Raw genomic sequence first — 18281 nt, forward strand, 5'->3', positions numbered from 1 at the left:
ACTTCCTGGTGTGGGCTCTGCTTGCCCGATGGAGCTGACACGGTCCCAAGGTGGGGCGTGTGAATCCAGGTCTTTCTCTAAAGCCCAACCTCTTTCCTGATGACGTCTTGACGCCCAGCCTGGCAGAACGAGGTGGGGCCTTGCATATACATCAGGAAACCCATGTAGCGATGGCTGGGCTGGATTCTGACAGGTAACTCACGTCCCAGCAGCAGGTGCCTTGGATTTTTGTGGGACTTGCTCATTTTCTTCCACTTGCCTTTGCTTCAGTAAAGGCAGCCCGTTGAATGTGCATGCACGTGCGGTTTAGTTCTCTTCCTTTCGGTAAAATTTTATGCATGAAGAAATTAACAAGTCAGAAAAATTCTTCTGTTACTCTATGTGATTGTCCATTCTTTCACTCGTTCTGCAACGTACTTAACCTCCCAGAGTCATATACTAAGTTACCTTAGTTTGCCTGGGTTGCCATGACGACGTACAGTTAAGTCCTCACTGAATGTTGTCCATGGGTTCTTGGAAACTGTGACTAAGTGAAGCAACATACAACGACACCAATTTGTTTTTTGTTTTGCTGTGTTTTGAGATGGACTCTTACTCTGTCACCCAGGCTGGAGTGCAGTGGCACAATCTCGGCTCACTGCAACCTCCGCCTTCCGGGTTTAAGTGATTCTCCTGCCTCAGCCTCCCAAGTAGCTGTGACTACAGGTGCTCATCACCATGCCAGGCTAATTTTTGTATTTTTAGTAGAAACAGGGTTTCACCATATTGGCCAGATTGGTCTCGAACTCCTGACCTCAAGCGATCTGCCCGCCTCAGCCTCCCAAAGTGTTGGGATTACAACCGTGAGCCACCACGGCTGGCCACAAAACTAATCTGATCACAGGCTCATTGATACAAACAAGACTTAAGTTTCTCTCCTTGTTCAGGTCACCAAAATATCACCAAACTTTGAAATAAAGACCCCAAACACTTCTAATGTTAAACACTGAAATAAATGTGAAAGACTCGAACAAATTTAAATTTAAGAAAGACTAAAAAAAAAAAAAAAGCACAAGTAAGATGATTGTTTGGCCAATTGATCCAGGTCAGGGTCTCGGGTGGTAGCTAGGGCCTCCTGGCAGCTCAGGGTGCAAAGCCTGGACAGGATGTTCGCACCCACACGCACACTCACATGACATGCCAGTTCACCTAACGTGCTCAGCTGTGGGATGTGGGTGGAAACCGGAGTACCCTGAGAAAGCCCACGCAGACGTGGGGAGAAGGGGCAAACTCCACAGACACAGTGGCCCTGGCCGGGAATCTTTTTTTTTTTCTCATTAACGTCATAATGAAATGACATTATTTGCAAACTTGGGTGACTTAACAAAAATTTATTTTCTCACTTTCTGGAGCCCAGAAGCCCTAGATGGAGGGTCGGCAGGGTTGGTTTCTCCCAAGGCCTCTCTCCTTGGCTTGTGGAGAACATCTCCGCCCTGCGTCCTCACTTGGTCGCCCCTCTGTGCGTGTCTGCGTCTTCATCTCTTCCAAGGACCCCAGTCAGATTGGATCAGGGCCCACGCTCAGGACTTTCTTTCAACTTAATTGACTCTTTAAAAGAGCTTATCTCCAAATATAATCACATTCTAAGGAAGCTGGGGGTGCGGCCTTCAACACATGAACTTTGGGGGGACGCGTTGAGCCCATCACAGAAGTCCTGGGTGCTGAGAGCTGGGGAAGGGAGGGCCCCCACCTGAAAGACTAGCAGCATAGTCCATACAGGATTGTACATCCAACTGTTCTAGAAAGGTTGGGGTGGAAACAGAAGATCAGTGGACCCCAGGAAGACAGGCAGGGAACCCTGGCCAAAGGAGACCCCTCCATGGGAGGGGGAGACAGAGAGCCCCAGGGGTACACCATGAGCGGTGGGGAGGAGGGGCCTCCGTGGCCGGGCCTATGGGGGAATGTGGGCTTGAGTCCTCTGTTCTCTTTAGAGATGGAGTATACCACCTTGCAGGCGAGGGGCAGGGGAGGAGAAAAGGGAGCTGGCGCAGGGCTGGGCCCTCTCATTCCAGCCCTGTCTTGACCTTCTTGGACCCTGTGATGCATGGAGTGACGTCATCTCCTTGGACAGATGAGGAAACTAAGGCTGAGGGGATGAAATGCTACATGATCCAGGGCTGCTGAAAGCACGATTCTGAGCGCAGATTCCAGGCGGATGACACAATGTTTGGTCTAGCTGGGGCGGGGTAAAAGCCTGGTAGAATGTCTTGGATTCACTTTCATTAAAGAGTTGAAGCACAAAAGTATTCCTTCTCAGAATAATATAACAGCCTTGTTAGAAATTTGAGGAAGAAAATCCCACTCCCATCTTCATAGCGCTGTCAGTTTGCGTATTTGTTTCCCATCTAAATGCAGTAAAATTGATAAGAACGAAGCACTCACTGAGTACTTGTGTGGCACCAAGCCACTGTGCACAGGCTTGACAAGTATTAACATAACGAATCCTTAAACAGTACTAAAAACACAGTCAAAGCATCATCCTCACTGAATAGCTGGGGAAAGGAAGACACTGGGTGGTTGTAACTTACCCAAGGCCCCATCCTAGCTGCGTGAACCCAGGCAGCCTGGCTCAGAAGGTGTCTCTGCAGCCACGCTGGCCCATGTGTCCCTCTGCCGTGACAGAGCCTACTGGTTTCCTAGCACTCTGTACAGCACTGTATTTTCATATTTAAAACACTCGTCATTGGTTTGATCAGGGAGCAGGTACTTCACTGTCTATGTCATATTTGTGAGTGTATTAGCTCCCCACAGCTGCTGTAACCCACCACCACAAGCTTGGCAACCAGAAGTCGGAATCAGTCTTCCTGGGCTAGTCAAGCTGTCGGTGGAGCCAAGCCCTCTCTGAGGCTGGAGGGGAGATCCATTTCTTTGTCTTCTCCAGTCTAGAGCTGCATTCCGAGCTCCTGGCCCTGCCTCCATCTCTGGAGTTGGCTGTGTGCTATCCTGTGTCAGTGCCCACACGGCCGTCCCAAGACTCAGCCCTCTCTGTCTCGCTCTCTCAAGGACACTTGTGATGGCTCTTAGAGACCAACCGGCTAATCCAGGTCCATATCCCCATCTCACCATCCTTCCCCTCATCATGTCTGCAGTCTCTCTTGCATTTTAAGGTGACAGTCATAGGTTCCAGGGATTAGAGCCTGCATAAACTTGGGGCCATAATTTGCCCTGCCAAAGTGAAATTTGTCATTTTCTGCTTAGTTTAAGATTAGGAGTAGTATGAGAATTAAATATTGTTAGCATGTTTATTGTTATAGACCAATCTATAAACTAGAAAAAAAGGCTCAGGAAATGCTCAGCCTGACTCTGGCTAACTGCAGCTGCTCCTGTGGTCCAGTTTGGAAGGACCTTGATTATGATCAACTTTTTTTTTTTTTTGAGATGGTCTCACTCTGTCGCCCAGGCTGGAATGCAGTGGCACGACCTCAGCTCATTGCACCTCCACATCCGCCTCCTGGGTTCAAGTGATTCTCCTGCCTCAGCCTCCTGAGTAGCTGGGATTATAAGCATGCACCACCACGCCCAGCTAATTTTCGTATTTTTAGTAGAGACGGGGTTTCACCATGTTGATCAGGCTGGTCTCAAACTCCTGACCTCATGATCCACCCACCTTAGCCCCCCAAAGTGCTGGTATCACAGGCGTGAGCTGCCGCGCCTGGCTGAGAGCACAGTCTTGTCTGCCACCCTTGAGACTTTTCCTCAGGGCATGAGAACTGGAATAGGAGAGGGGACTCTTGGCCTTATTAGTAATAATGCATCACATAATATAATCTTCATAACAACCTGCTGAACAAGGTTAATGACCTCTATTTTGTAGATAAAGTTACTGAGGGTCATTGTGCTGGACTAGCCCTGTTAAGACGCTATGGCTGGTGAGTGGCAGAGCCAGCAGGCAAAGCTAGGTCTTCACCCAGGGCAGCAGTATCTGTCCTGGATGTGCAGGTGCCCAGCATGGACTTGGGGAAGGAGTGAGGATGTGCAGAGCTTAGGCGTGGAGGCTGCGAATGCACTTTCACGTGTATCATGGTTTCTATTATACAGGCAAGATGGGCACATTAAGGGGCTTTGGAAACTAGGCACCGTGGGAGACAGGCCAGTCTTCGCAGTGCCTCTCCCCACCACCCACCATGGGTCCAGGAGCCCAGGCTTTCTTTCTGGACTTTTTCCCCTGATTCTGCGCGTGTCTCTTTCTCACATGCTGCAATCAGAGTTCACGTCCAATCTGGGTTCATGTCTGCTTGTGACATAGCCCCCGTGTGTCTGCAAGATCATACAAAGCCTCCCTGTGACTTAGCCATTCCTAATAGACAGTTAAGCCACTTCTGGCCTCTCACCTGGAAGAATAAGTAATGCAGAGATTAATTTTTTTCAGTTGCAGAAACCTTTTTCTGAATTTCGATCGTGTCCTTAGATTAATAAGAATGTAGCTAAAATGGGAGACAACAGAGCAGAAGGTGACAAGGCTGAGTCCAGAAGTAAGACCGACTCGATTCTATAATGCTGTGTGACTTTGGGCAAAAGTCTGCCCACTCTGATCCTGTTTCTTCCTGTGTGAAGTTGGGGTAGCAGAACCCACCTGCAGGCTGGTAATGTGAGGATTCATTGAAATCACCGAGTTAAAGCTCTTAGCCTAAATGGCTCAGGCTCGGGCACTCTTAATCGGCATTACCTGAATTTGCAATTACTGGCTTCCTGTGAGGACCCTGAAGATTTCTGATGCATGGTACCTAATTGTTCAAATGATGTCTTTGAAGCATTGTAGATAATCTTTAGAACTATGTGCATGAATATTATATAAAATGTAATCTTGTCAGAACATCAAATTGGCCAAATGACAAAAAAAAAAATAGTAATTTGGCCCTGGTATCTGCAAAAGTCTTAGGCCATGTTGCCTGGTGCGGTGGCTCACACCTGTAATCCCAGCACTTTGGGAGGCCAAGGTGGATGGATCACCTGAGTTCAGGAGTTTGAGACCAGCCTGTCCAACATGGTGAAACCTTGTCTCTACTAAAAATACAAGAACTACCAAGGCGTGGTGGCACATGCCTGTAATCTCAGCTACTCAGGAGGTTGAGGCAGGAGAATCGCTTGAACCCGGGAGGCAGAGGTAGCAGTGAGCCGAGATTGTACCACTGCACTCCAGCCTGGGCAACAAGAGTAAAACTCTGTCTCAAAAAAAAAAAAAAAGCCTTAGGCCATGTTGACTACAACCTGAGCAAGGGCTTTCCTGCTTTCCATGCTGCAGAATTCAGGAGCTGGAGCTGTCAGAGAGGAAACTCCTCCAGAAGGTGGACCAGCTGAGTGCCCGCGTGGCCCAGGAGAGAAGCGCCTGGCTCGAGGCCCAGGAGAAGCTGGCGGCGCTGCAGGGGGAGCTGGCCAGCCGGGTACCGTTTCCTTCTCCTTTCCAGTCCCTTTTTCCTGTCCATCAGGGCCGTGGGAACTCAGTAGCAGTGCAGCTGGGCAAAGACAGTATAGGGCGGGTCTGGAAGCGCCCAGGCAGGAGGGTTAGAGAGATCCTAAGTTCACAGTGCATGCAGTGATGGTGGGGCCTGGGGTTTGCAGGGATGTGGAGGTGGGGGCTGTGACCGTGGAGGCTGCACACTTGCTGGAAGCTCTTGTGCCTGAGTATCCCAGCGCCAGACCACAGCCTGAGGACAGGAGTTAGCTGATGCAGGACTCCTGGCATCTGGAGCTCTTATGCAGATGGGGGAGACTGATCAGAAACAAATAACTCTAAACCTGGACGTGGGGTGCCGTGGGGGAGTGTGGGATCCCCCATGGCGTGTGTTCAAGGGGCTGGGGGATTTGAGGAGAGCTACAGAGAGCTGGAGCCATGTGAGCTGGGCCTTGCTGGGAAGGGCATGTGAGGCGTGGGGGACAGCATGGGCCGTAGCACAGAGGTGTGGGAGGACACAGAGGGTGTCGCCGTGCTGGGGACGGAGTGGGTGAGTGGCAAATTTCCAGAGGGGCCAGGTGGCCAACTCCACTGCATGGCCCAATTCTGAAGACACTGGAGAATAAACTTTAGGGGACTTAAGTAGGGAAGCCTCAGGGTCAGACGCTCATTTGGGGGATGCCATTCTCCCTGCATGGGAGAGAGAGAGATGGCAGAGGCAGGGGGAGAAGTTCAAAAGCTTACTGGAGAAACAGCAGGCAGTTAAGGGCAGGGGCTCCGGAGGCAGAAGCCTGGAGCCAAACCCTGGCTCTGCTACTCACTAGCTGTGTGACCTTTGGCAAGTGACTTAACCTCTCTGGGCCTCAGTTTCCTCATCTGTGAAGTGAGAATGATATCGTACCAACCCTTCAGATTATTGTATGGGCTGAGTTGATACATGTAAAACACTCACAACAGTAGGTATTTAAATGACACTATCCGCTTTTATAATTATGAACCATTACTGAAATTTTCCAGGGGGAGGATGATGGAGGCTGGAGAGCAGGCCACTTTTAGGAAAGGCTGCAGAGGCAAAACCCACAAAACTCCAAGGTAGCTGCATGCGGTACCCAGAGGTCCCTGGAGGCATCATGTTTTAGTCTGCTGCTACTTAAAATGCAGCCAGAGATTTTCAAGCTGCAGGCTGCAACCCACCTACGGGATGTGAGATTGATTTAGAGGCTCACAACCAGCGCTTAAAAATCAAAATAGACTAAGAAATATAAAAGCACAATGCATGTGCTAGAGGGAGTGCTGTTTTGAGAAACTTGTTTCAACTGTACACAGGTGTGTGTATAACGGGCGTGACGTTCAGGGCTGTTTCATGCGTGTTTCTTATAGTGGGAAACTGTCAACAAAGCTGAAAAAGCACTTGACACACGTCTTGGGTGAAATAGAAGTGGACGTGGAACGATAAGGATTCCAATTAAATTGAAAACAGTCCCTGAATTGCTAGGGAGATGTCCGAGCGGAATTTTTTCCCCCTTAATACTGAACTTCAGGTGCAGAAAATCAAGTTACTTCTCCTCCTTGGCTCATAGCACCTCATCATTACCATCCTGAGGGGTGTTTTTAACTCCGGTATAGTGGTGTTGTGTGGGACTCCACCGCCATTGATGTGATGTCTCTGTGGAAAATGCTGTCATAGATACTTTTTGAGCCATGCCTGTGTGCATGTAGGATTTCCGAGGTGAATCTGACCCAGCCCTGTCATGAGGTTCACAGTGTGATGGGAGGTAAAGGATCAGGGTGACAGCAAGGGGCACGCTGTTAGGGAGTGAAAGCTACTGCAGGGACCAGCAGTTTCTGCAGGGGAACACTAAGCCCTTTTCCAGCAGGTCCTCTTGTTAAATGTCTCATGTGCTGTGTATGCACCTGGGAAAGACCTGTCGCATAACCCCATTTCCAAATGGGCAGCAGATGTTCACAGTGATAGGGTCTCTCGGTTGCCACTTGGCCCAGCCGCCACCCTGCCCCCAACCCTCTAACCCTAAATCTCTCGCTGCAAACATCCGTATTTTGAAGTGACTTTTGCAGGAGTGCATGAGCGAGTTTTCCATGCCCTTCGCACCTATATGTACCAAATGGCAGCTTTGCTTTGTTGCTGTCAATATTTCCAGTAAGCATTTGCACGTGAAGATGCCTGGTTTCTGTAGTGACCTGCCGTCATTCTAAAAGCTGCCAAAGGCAGACCGTCCAGGCTCTGAAAGCCCTCCACCAGGCACCATGCAAAGCTCATCACAGAATTCATGCCTTCAGGAAGACCAGGAGAATTCTCCTCCCAGGGAATCCGACCCCAGCTTTTATCTGCCCCACGTTCCCCAGAACTATCAAATGAAGCTTGTCTGAGCTGTTCCCAGGTTTCTTCTTTCACATTTGCTCTTAGCTTGTTTTTGTTTTCCGGAAGCTCCCTGGCAAAAGAGCAGCAGCAAGTGCTGGCAGTTGAAAGAAAGATTAACGTAGAGAAAGTTCTGTCCGTTTGCTTGAATTCTGAAAAGTAGCCAATGGCTCTAATTTGAATGTTGCACCCCAGTCCAGCTCACGGCCCACGAGTGGGAGGAGGCAGATGTGTTCTCTGGCCAGGCGGGCGAACACATGAAAAAGGGCTGAGTCAGATACCAGGTGTTCGGCATCCTGGCCGCAGTGAATTTTAGCTGCGTGATATGCAAGCCACTTCTGAGTGTCCCGCGGGCTAGTAATGCTGCTCCCTCCAGGTGGAGTGTCCACAGTCATGACAGCTGCTGTGGCACTGGTGTTGTGACTCACCTGTGGGGCCAGCTGACCCTGGCTGGGCCAGGGATTGACCCTGTAGGTGTGAAATGGGGATCTCTGGGCAGTGCTGGGGTGGAAGTGGGGACACTCGGGAGGCTCCGGAGCAGCTGTGTGCAGGCAGGTGCGGACATATTGAGTATCCGGACATCTCCAGTGGTCCTCAGGTGTGTACTCGCTGATGGCCAGCCTGCCACCTGCACAGTTCACTTCCAGAACTCAGGGAGCTCTTGAGGGTGCAGGGCCCAGACTAGGGTGGATGAGGTGACAGAGACACTTAGCTCCCGTGCGAAATTTAAGAGGCTGCCAAAACAGAGATTAACACTTGGATGCACTATTTTAATGCACAAAATGCAAAAACGCATGCACGAAATATGGAAATTTTAAGTCAAGACGGGATCAATGTGAGCCACGGTGTGTCCTTCGGGCTTGCTGACACCCTAATCCACCGCCAACTTGTAGGTCCGGGAGAAAGAGAGCTTGGCCAGGCGGCAGCGGTGGCGGCTGCGGCGGCTGCGCGAGCGGCTGCGGCGCAAGGACGAGGCGCTGGGGCAGCAGGCGGCGGCCCTGGAGCGCTGCCGACGGACTCAGCGACGCCAGCTAGGCCTGGTGCGCGAGCAGGAGCGCGTTCTGCGGGCGCAGGTGCAGAGGCTGGAGAGCGACGTGCGGCGCCTCTGCCGCGCCGCGGGCCTCCTGCTGGCCCAGTGGGACACAGCGGCCCCGGGCCCCCAGGGCGCCCTGGAGGCGGCTGCCGAGCTGCGCGCCCTGCAGGCGAGGGCCGAGCGCAGCGAGCGCGAGCGGGAGGAGGCGGCGCGCAGGCTGCGGGAGCAGCGAGCCGCCGAGCGCCGGCTCCGCGGGCAGCTGGAGGAGCTGCGCTGCTGCATCTACGGACTGAAGCTGTCGGAGATCGGCCTGCAGGGCCAGGTGGAGGACCTCGCCCAGCAGAACCAGTGCCTGCGAGAGGAGCTGGGAGCCCAGGTCCCTGCTGGTCACCGCAGCCTGGTAAGTGGCCGGAACCCAGGGCAAGAGTGATCTTTGCTTTTCTCTTTCTCCTTCAGCCACTTGGTCAAGTCATACACGCATCCAGCCCTGCCAGCCCTGTCCCTCGTCCTTCACTGCATCCACCCGCCTGCCCACCCACCCTCCCATCTAAACTTACACTCATTCAGTGCACGCCCACCTCACTACCCATCCACCAGCCGTGTCCACCCACCTGTCCATCCTCGGATGCACCCACTTGCCCGTCATCCGCCATCCAGCTATCCAACCACTCGCCCACCTACCCACCATCATTTTCCCATTCATCCTGACACCTGCTCGTCCATCCAGCCACCTATGAATCCACTTACTAAACCACTTGTTGAAATCTGTTTGGGTTTTTATAACAAATACCATAGATGGTGGCTTATAAACAACAGAAACTTATTTTTCACACTTTTGGAGGCTGGTGGTTCAAGATCAAAGCGCCAGCTGATGTGGTGTCTGGGGAAGGCCTGCTTCCTGATTCACAGACGGTGCTTTCTCACCAGGTCCTCACAGGGCGGAAGGGAGAGGAAGTCCTCTGGCGCACTAATTAGTAAGGGTGCTAATCCCATCCATGAAGCCTCCACCGTTACAACCTAATTACCTCCCAAAGACCCCACTGCCTGACACCCTCACACCGGGGATTCGAATTTCAACATACATTCGTTAGGGGAAAGACAGCCATTCAGACCCTAGCACTCGCCCACCCACTTGTCTACCCACGTTCCATCATCTTCTCACTCACCACCCCACCTGTTCATCTATCTACCTCTCTGGCCACTGGCCAGGCAGCCAGCCAGCCACCTCGTATCCCTCACTGTCCACTCACTCTTGTCCATCCATCTGTCCACCATCCAATTCGTCCCTGATGAGTGCCAGGCCCTGCGATAGACAAGATAGTCAACGTGCTGTGCCGTGGGACTCTTTATGTGCATGGGAAGTCCAGTCCCTCTCCTCTGGAAGCAGACACCTCTTCTCCCACTTCACCTGTAGCACCAAAGGTGACAACGGTTCCCTGGTGGCAGTTCTGTGCATGCATCTTCAGTTTTCCCTCTTTAGACTGTGAGCTCCTTGAGGGCAGGGTCCAGGTGTGATGGTCTCTGTAGTCTCAGTCCCCATAGCAGCACACAGGAGGGCCCCAGGATGGTGGAGTCGAGAGCACACAGGGTAGGGTCCCTTTCTGGTTTGCATATTTACTTGCTGTGTGACCTTGGGCAACCTTCTTAAACTCCGGAGGGCAGGCTGGACATGTATTGATTCACTTGACTGGGCGGAGAGTAAAAGCTTACATTTTGTGTATTCCTGCCATGTGCTCGGCTCTGTACTGGGTGTTTGCAAAGATGTTATTTCATTCAATGCTTATGGCGGCAGGTGGTATTAGCATCTTCCTTTTGTGTTTGAAGAAGCTGAGGCTCAGAGGACAGCATATTTTAGCTGTTGTCACACAGCTATTAAGGGACTGAACTGGAATGTGTTCAAAATTTGAGGTGAGTGCAAACTGTATCGTTTCCACTGTAGCAGCCTGCCTTCTGCAATGGGAACACTGACTCAGCTCCTGCAAAGAGATCCAGAGCCTGCCTCTCCCTGTGGCTCCACTTGCATTTCAGGAAAAATGAGTAAGCAACTTTAGCCCAAAGAGGACTGCTCATTTTTTTGAAATAAAATTTATCTTCAAACCTGGACAATCCGTTTAAAACTACCTGGAACCTTAAGTGGTCTGAATTTTCTCAGGATAATGATGTGTGTCTTGTCCCAGTTATCTTAGTAATGGCTTTATTCGTGGTCAGAGTTGACATTTTTACTGTTTTATCCTCCTATTCTTGCTCTTGTACATTTTCTGTTTGTTCTTCTTCTTTATGTTCATCAGATAAAAGAAAAACAAAGCATATAACATCGGCATCTTGTTGTGATTTTGGAAAATAAATTGTGCATAGATGGAAATTGTCATTTAAAATTACTCTCTGTAATTTTCCTACACTGAAGACTTTAAAGTCTTACTTTAAGTCCTCCCAATCTCTCCATTCATCCTATCTTCCTCTCCTAAAAGTCCCAGTGGCCCAGGGAACTGCACCTCACGTGGGGCTTGGCTTTCAAGGCTGCACTGGAGACTCCTGTGCACAGTGACACTTCTCAGAAATAGCTGCCTGCTATTTCTTCAAGATGGTTATCTGGGAGAAAACACAAGTACCTATGCATTTAGGAAGTACCTGCTCATGTCTTGGCCACTCTGTCTTCTCATGTAATCCTTAGGGCAGCCTTGTGAGACAGGTGCTGTTTACCCACTGAACAGATGGAGAAGCTGAGACCCAGGGAGGTTAAGTGAGGTCACCACAGGCACCAGCTGCTAAGTATCCCAGGAGCAAAAGGACATGGCCAGAGCCGAGACATGACTCCTGCCTGCTGCCTGGACGTCGAGGTCTGGGGGTCAGAGTTTGTTATTGAGGAGCTTGGGGCAGCAACAGTGGCTGGATTTAGTCGATTCTATGCCGTCAGCTCACTGGCTCCTTGTCAGTGTGTGTCTGTGACCTTCTCAAGGTTTCGTGCTTCCTTTTCTAAAAGTCCCAGTGGCCCAGGGGAACTGCACCTCACATGGGGCTCAGCTTTCAAGCCCGCACTGTAGGCTGGCCTGCACAGTCACACTTTCCTTGAAAACTCCCTAAACTGCCCATCATATGTGATCCCCAGCCATTTCTGCCTCAGCCTCTCATCGGCGGAGTAGCTGAGAAAACAGGGTTGCAGCTCAGGAATCTGTGGGGTGTAGAATGCTGAGCCTTCAACACTGGAGTGGAGCAAGATGCCCAGGCTCAGAGGGGCAGGTAGGAATGAGTGGAGATGATGGAGGATTCCAGCACAGCTCTGCCTCCTACCAGCTGAGACACCCTCGGACAGGTTCCTAAATTCTCTGTGCCTTACTTTCCCAAGTGTGAGATGGGATTAATACTGGGATGATGATGATAACGGTGCATCCCGGTGTGGGTGTGAGGATGAAATGAGAAAGTAGAGGGAAAGCTCTTAGCTCAGTGCCAGTATATTTTGATGATCGATCTAATCTAGCTTCTGTTACTGTCAGCATTATCACCACCATCACCATCACCATCACCACCATCACCATTAATATCACCATCATCATCACCATCACCATCATCACCATCACATCATAATCATCACCATCACCATCATTACTATCATCACATCATCACCATCACCATCATCACCATCATCACCATCACTGTCATCACCATCACCATCCTCATCATAACCATCACCATCACATCATCACCATCATCATCATCACATCATCACCATCACCATCATCACCATCATCACCATCACATCATCATCACCATCACCATCATCACCATCATCACCATCACCATCATCACCATCACTGTCATCACCACCACCATCCTCATCATAACCATCACCATCACATCATCACCATCACATCATCATCATCACCATCATGATCATCATCACCAGGATCATCACCATCACATCATCCTGACCACCATCACCATCACCACCATCATCCCTATTACCGTCACCATCACCATTGCCACCTTCCTCATCATCTCTTCCTGGGCTTGTGGTCATCTAGAAGGATATTGGGTAAATCACCTTCACTACCTACATTGTCATTTTCTCTCTCTTGGCTTCTTGTTTTTCCTGAGATTTATTTGTTTATCCTGGATTGGAGTAGGTTAGATGTGACTGTGATTTGTCACCATTGAGCTGCTGGAATGGCTGGGGGGAGCACAGGCCGACAGGTCCTAGGGGTGGATGGGGCCTGTGGTCGCCAGCTCCTGTGTCCCAGCAGCCTGTGGATGGGCTGGGAAGACTGGGAGAACTGCAGTGGCTTTGTGAGAAGGGCCATCTGGGGGCAGTTCTCTGGGCTGAGGAACTGATAACTTTCACCTAGGTCTGCTGCAGGGCAAAGCAGGTGGGTGAAGCCCCCTGGCTGGCAGAAGACCTGGGATGTGAGAGGGAGTCAAGGGAAAGGGGCTGACTTTCACCTTGGGAGCTGCCTACCTGTTACTCACTTAATCCTCAAACGACACAGCCAGGTAGGTGTCCTCCTGTCTACTTCATAGAGGAGGCAAAAGGCTCCTGCCCCGGGTCACACAACCAAGGAGTGAGGCCCCAATGTAATTCCCATTCCCTGCCTTTCCTTTCACATCCACCCAGCCTCCCGGGTTGGGAGTTTCCCAGAGGCAGCTCATGCAGCTGAGAGCCGCCCTCCAAGAGTGTGGGGATTGTACCAGCAGTGACCCTGAGTCAGGCTGCTGGGGCTCTGAGCCCACCTGGAGGGAGGAAGCGCTGGGGCAGCAGAGCATTGTCTGAGTGGGCAGCAGGGGCCCCAGCCAGCCACAGAGTGTGACAGCGGCAGGCAAGGTGTGCCCACCTGGTTGGAGCTAGCTGCTGCAGGTAAGGGCCAGGTTACCGGGGGTATCCCCAGGGCTGCAGGGTGTGTCCTGAGGGAACAGGCAAGGCACAGGGTGTTAGTTTCCTGGGGCTGCTGTAACAAAACGCCTCAAACCTGCTGGCTTAAAACTGCAGACATTTATTCTGTCCCAGGTCTGGAGGCCGGAAGTCAGAAATCAAGGTGGCAGCGGGGCCGTGCTTCCTCCTGAGGCTCTGGGGACAGTCTGTTCCTTGCCACACCTGGCTTCTGGTGGCTCTTCGCAGTCTTCGGCTTGTAGACGCATCACTCTCATCTCTGCCTCCATCTCTCCTGGCCTCTTTCCTCTGTGTGTCTGTCTCTGTGTCTTTTCTCTTCTTATATGGACATCAGATCTTTACTGGATTAGGATCCAGCCTAGTCCAGTTTGACCTCACCTTAATTTGATCACATCTGCAAAGACACTATTTTCAACTAAGGTCACAGTCTCAGGTACTATATCTTTTGGGAGGACACAATTCAACCCACTCCACAAAGTTACGTGGCAGATGACAACTTACGGTCTCTTCTCCTCCTCCAGGTATTCCCTGTCCCCAGGAGCCTCTTCTGTCCTCCCAGGACCCTCACGTGCTCTGCTGTCAGTGCTGGCTGAGCCTCCCGACGGCCAGGCTGGGCGGGGTGCTCTCTGCCCTCCCGGTGTCTGCTGAGTGCCACAGGCACACTGATGTGCTATCCATTTATATATTAATTCATTTACTTCCACCAAAAAAGCATCTTGCAAGACAGGCACTGCTCTCTTTATTTTCTGTTGCATTCCCAGCTCCAGCACAGTCCTAGGCACGTAAGAGGTGCCGGGTGAATATTTATTAAGTGCAAGGAGGGTGGGAGGAAGACAGCTCTGACTCTCAGTTACCGGAACCTGTGTGATTTCAGGCCCCTTTTCAGCCCTGTGACGGTGGAAAGCAGATGATCTGATTTCTGGGCTCATTTAGGACACTAGTCTTCAGATGTGCCACATCCCCTGTGGATTTCTACTGGATGAGAAACAGTGGCTCTTGTCTCCCTGGTGGCATCAGAGGGAAGAACCCAAGAGAGCGTGATTGCAGGACCCCGCTGAAGGAACGCTGGATAACATTTTTAGCATAAAATATCATTGGGTACAAACTGCTGACCTAAAGTGACCAGCCTGGCCAACATGGTAAAACCCCGTCTCTACTAAAAATACAAAAATTAGCCAGGCGTGGTGGCATGTGCCTGTAATTCCAGCTGCCTGGGAGGCTGAGGCAGGAGAATCACTTGAACCCGGGGGCAGAGGTTGCAGTGAGCTGAGATCGCGCCATTGCACTCCAGCCTGGGTGACAGAACGAGACTGTCTCAAAAAAACAAAAAAGAAAGAAAACAAAAAAATATCATTAGGTAATCACTGATTCTGCCTTCTAGCAATCTGAAACCATGGCCCTTGAAAAATCAGGTTGGGAGAATGTTGATTAGCAAGAGACTTGCTTTGGCTGTATGTGTGTGTGTATTCATTTTATCATAGCTTTTGTATTTCTGGTATCGCTTGCTTTAACTTTCGGTTAGGGCGGTGGAGGGGGGCTCTCCTGCCCTTGAAGGGGACTCAGCACTGCTTCCTAATAACATCCTTTGGGGATTTGGGTTTTATCAGATGAGTTTTGGGAAGATGTGAAAGTTCAGACCATGACATGTTGGGATCAGGATTTGCTCCTTGGTGGGTTGATACCATAGCTGTGCTTATAAACACCACGCCCTGTTCCTTCAGTAAAGACTGGTGGACAGGTCAACAGTCAGGATTTGACGGTATCCATTTGGTGCCTGTGCTTGGCTCAGGTCTGAGCTCAGTAGAGGGGCTGGGGAATGAGACAAGACCCTGCCCCACTGGATGACAAAACAGATCAGATGAAGGGGTTGGGGCAGAGGAGGAGCAGAGAAAGGAGCCCTGTGGAGTCTGTGGGTCACTGGGGGAGGAATGGGGGCTGGACCCAGGCCAGAGCCTGAGACAAGGCTGCCAGGCTCTGTCCACCTCTCAGAGGAAAGCTGATGGCCCACAGAGAGCATCTTGGGGTCAAAAAGGGCTGCCTGGAGAGGAAGAATTAATTCCTTCTGAGAGATCTGCTGGGGAATGCGACGCACCAGCCAGCCACCAGCTCAGGTTGAATGCAGCCTGGAACTTAAAAATTAAAGTGCTAGAACCCATCGATAAGGAAACTTCAAAGCCAGACGTGGCCCTCTGTGTCTTGGTGGAAATTGCATGAACCTCAGTGGCCTGTGGCTGTGGCAGGCCTCCACACATCTATGAAGTCATGGAGTCCAGAGAGCCTCGCACACTATGTGGCTTCCCAAGGCTGCCAGTGTCTCTTCAAAGTTCTGGGCTGTAGAGGCTCAGGAGGACCAGGAGCCACACACAGGTCTTCAGCACCTTGCTCTGGACAACTGTGGTGACTGCCAAGGATCCCTCCCAGGAGCACCCCCGCATGGCTGCCCGCTGCCTCAGGATCAGGTTCAGCCTCCTGTCCACAGCACTTGAGGCCCCTGGTGCTCTGCTCTTTCAGGCCCAGTCCCCTGCACACGCTTCAGTCACACTGAGCTGCAGGTCCCTGAATGTGCAGGCTCTTCTGCCTTGTAAGCCTTCCCTGTGTCTAGAAGCTTCTAGGGCTCACCCCTCAGGTGGCTTGGAAAGCCTTGCTACTTTCTCTTTACTTGGTGAGAATGTTGCTTCCTCCTGGAAGACTTCCCTGATCCCATGTCACCTCAGGGCCCCCATGGTGACATGAGCCACCTCTGGTGGCCCTGATGTTCACTGTGCCCAGATGCTCATGCTCTCAGCTGTGTGTCCCTCATCATCACCAACTGGTTCACTTCAGCTCCATTCACAGCTCCCGGCCTCCAGCTGTGACATGCTTGATGAGTGAGTGACCTGGTGCATCAGTGAAGCTATTTGCTCCACTGCCCACGGGAAAAGGAAGCTTCTGGCTGAAGGGACAGCTGCACAGTGGCAGTGCTGGGAAGTGAGGCATAGAAATGGGGAAATGGGAGGGAAGGTCTAGTCCCAGAGATGTGTGCCACAGATCGAAATCATCACTGAAGCGGACATTCACCAGCCTTTGGAGCGTTTATTGCCTGCCCAGCGTGGTAATGTTTTGCGTTCCCCACAACAAGCTTATGAGGCGGTACAGTTATTGATTCTCATTTTGCAGAGGAGGACACTGAGGCAGAGAGGTAAAGTCACTGGCCCAAGGAAGTGGAAGCAGCAGCGTCTGAAAGGAGGCGCAGTCTGGGCCCCACCGGCAGCTGCCCCTTGGTGATGTCTGATGTGCTCTGGGAGCCATGGTGTGCACTGTGGCAAGGGCAGTCATTATAAGAATGTCTTTTCTTTGCTTCATGTTCACAAAGCACTTTCCTAGACGGGAACTCATGGACTCTGCAAGACAGCAGGGGCAGTGCCCTGTCCCCAAACCTGTAGTCTGAAGGAGTCCCACAGCTTGCCTGGGGTCATATGTTTTAGAGAAAGTCACTTGGAACCCTGATCCCCAGAGGAACGGACCACTGCAAAGACAAACCCTGACCTTGGGGAGTAGTTTGGGGACAGGGTTTCTGCTCAGGATAAAAGGAAATAAGAACCATTCATAGTTGGCAAGACAAACATGGCTTATCTACAGATGGTAAGATGGTATGAATGCTTTTCCGTGAGTGTACACTGGGCACCTGCCACATCGCAGTTGCGGTGAGCCGGGCATGCACCTTGCTCTCCAAAAGCTTACAGGGGAGACAGGTGCAGAACATGACACGACGATGATGCCACAGCAGAGGGTGGCCCAGGGCTGTGCCTGGCCTGGAGGGTCCTAGAGATGCTTGTGCAGACAGATGAAAACCCAGGCTCTTAAAAAGTCCTTGTCCACTGTCATCCCACAGCTGAGACCACGTTCAGTGTTGGGGGCTTTAGGAGTTCCTGGATGGGCCCTGGCAGTGTGCATAGAGTGACCCCTGGTGGCAGCTACGTGAATCTCTTTGTTGTTTGGGGGAATTCCAGGCAGCCTTGCTCACGGCTTGCTTTTGTGCAGAACGGCATATTGCACATTTGTTTCTCACTCCAGCAGCAAGCAGGAGGTTTAAAAAAAAACAGTGTCAATAATGTCAAAAAATAAAATAGGAGAAAGGGATGAACATGCAAATAATATAAAAGAAAGTACAAAATGGCCAGTGGCCTTATTAAAAAAACATATGGTCAGCTCCCTTAGTTACGAAATAAACACCAATGAGAAAAACCTCAGAATTCCATTTTCTCCTGTACGTCTGTCAGAGGTCAAAAGGGCCCGCGGCTAGGCAGTGTTTGAACTATCAAAAGTATAAATGAACACTTCTCTTTGGAAAGGCTGTCAACCAATAAGTATTAAATGCCTTTAAAGAGGTTTATGCCAAGTCTCAGCCATTTGACTTCCACAATTGTATCCAAAAGTGATCAGAGGGTGCAGAAGGTTATGTATAGTCATGTTTATCTCAGCTTTGCTGATCGTTGGTAAAAATTGTAAACACTCAACTGCCCAGTAAGAGGGAATTGATTTGATCCGGAACGTTCTCTCTCCCTTTTTTCCTATCCCTTAC

At 50.9% G+C, this 18281-nt stretch overlaps 1 protein-coding gene across 1 annotated transcript in view; it reads left to right on the forward strand.

Moving 5' to 3' along the window:
• The window catches only part of CUNH4orf50 (chromosome unknown C4orf50 homolog), a 118743-nt gene that overhangs the window by 1357 nt on the left and 99105 nt on the right, over positions 1–18281 (forward strand). The window contains 2 exon segments of the mRNA XM_012467014.2: positions 5282–5420; positions 8702–9241. Of these exon segments, the coding sequence (XP_012322437.2) occupies positions 5282–5420; positions 8702–9241 (679 nt within the window).

Source organism: Aotus nancymaae, unplaced genomic scaffold (genome assembly GCF_030222135.1).
Source record: "Aotus nancymaae isolate 86718 unplaced genomic scaffold, 86718_ANA_hifiasm-v0.15.2.pri h1tg000006l, whole genome shotgun sequence".
Lineage (NCBI taxonomy): Eukaryota > Metazoa > Chordata > Mammalia > Primates > Aotidae > Aotus > Aotus nancymaae.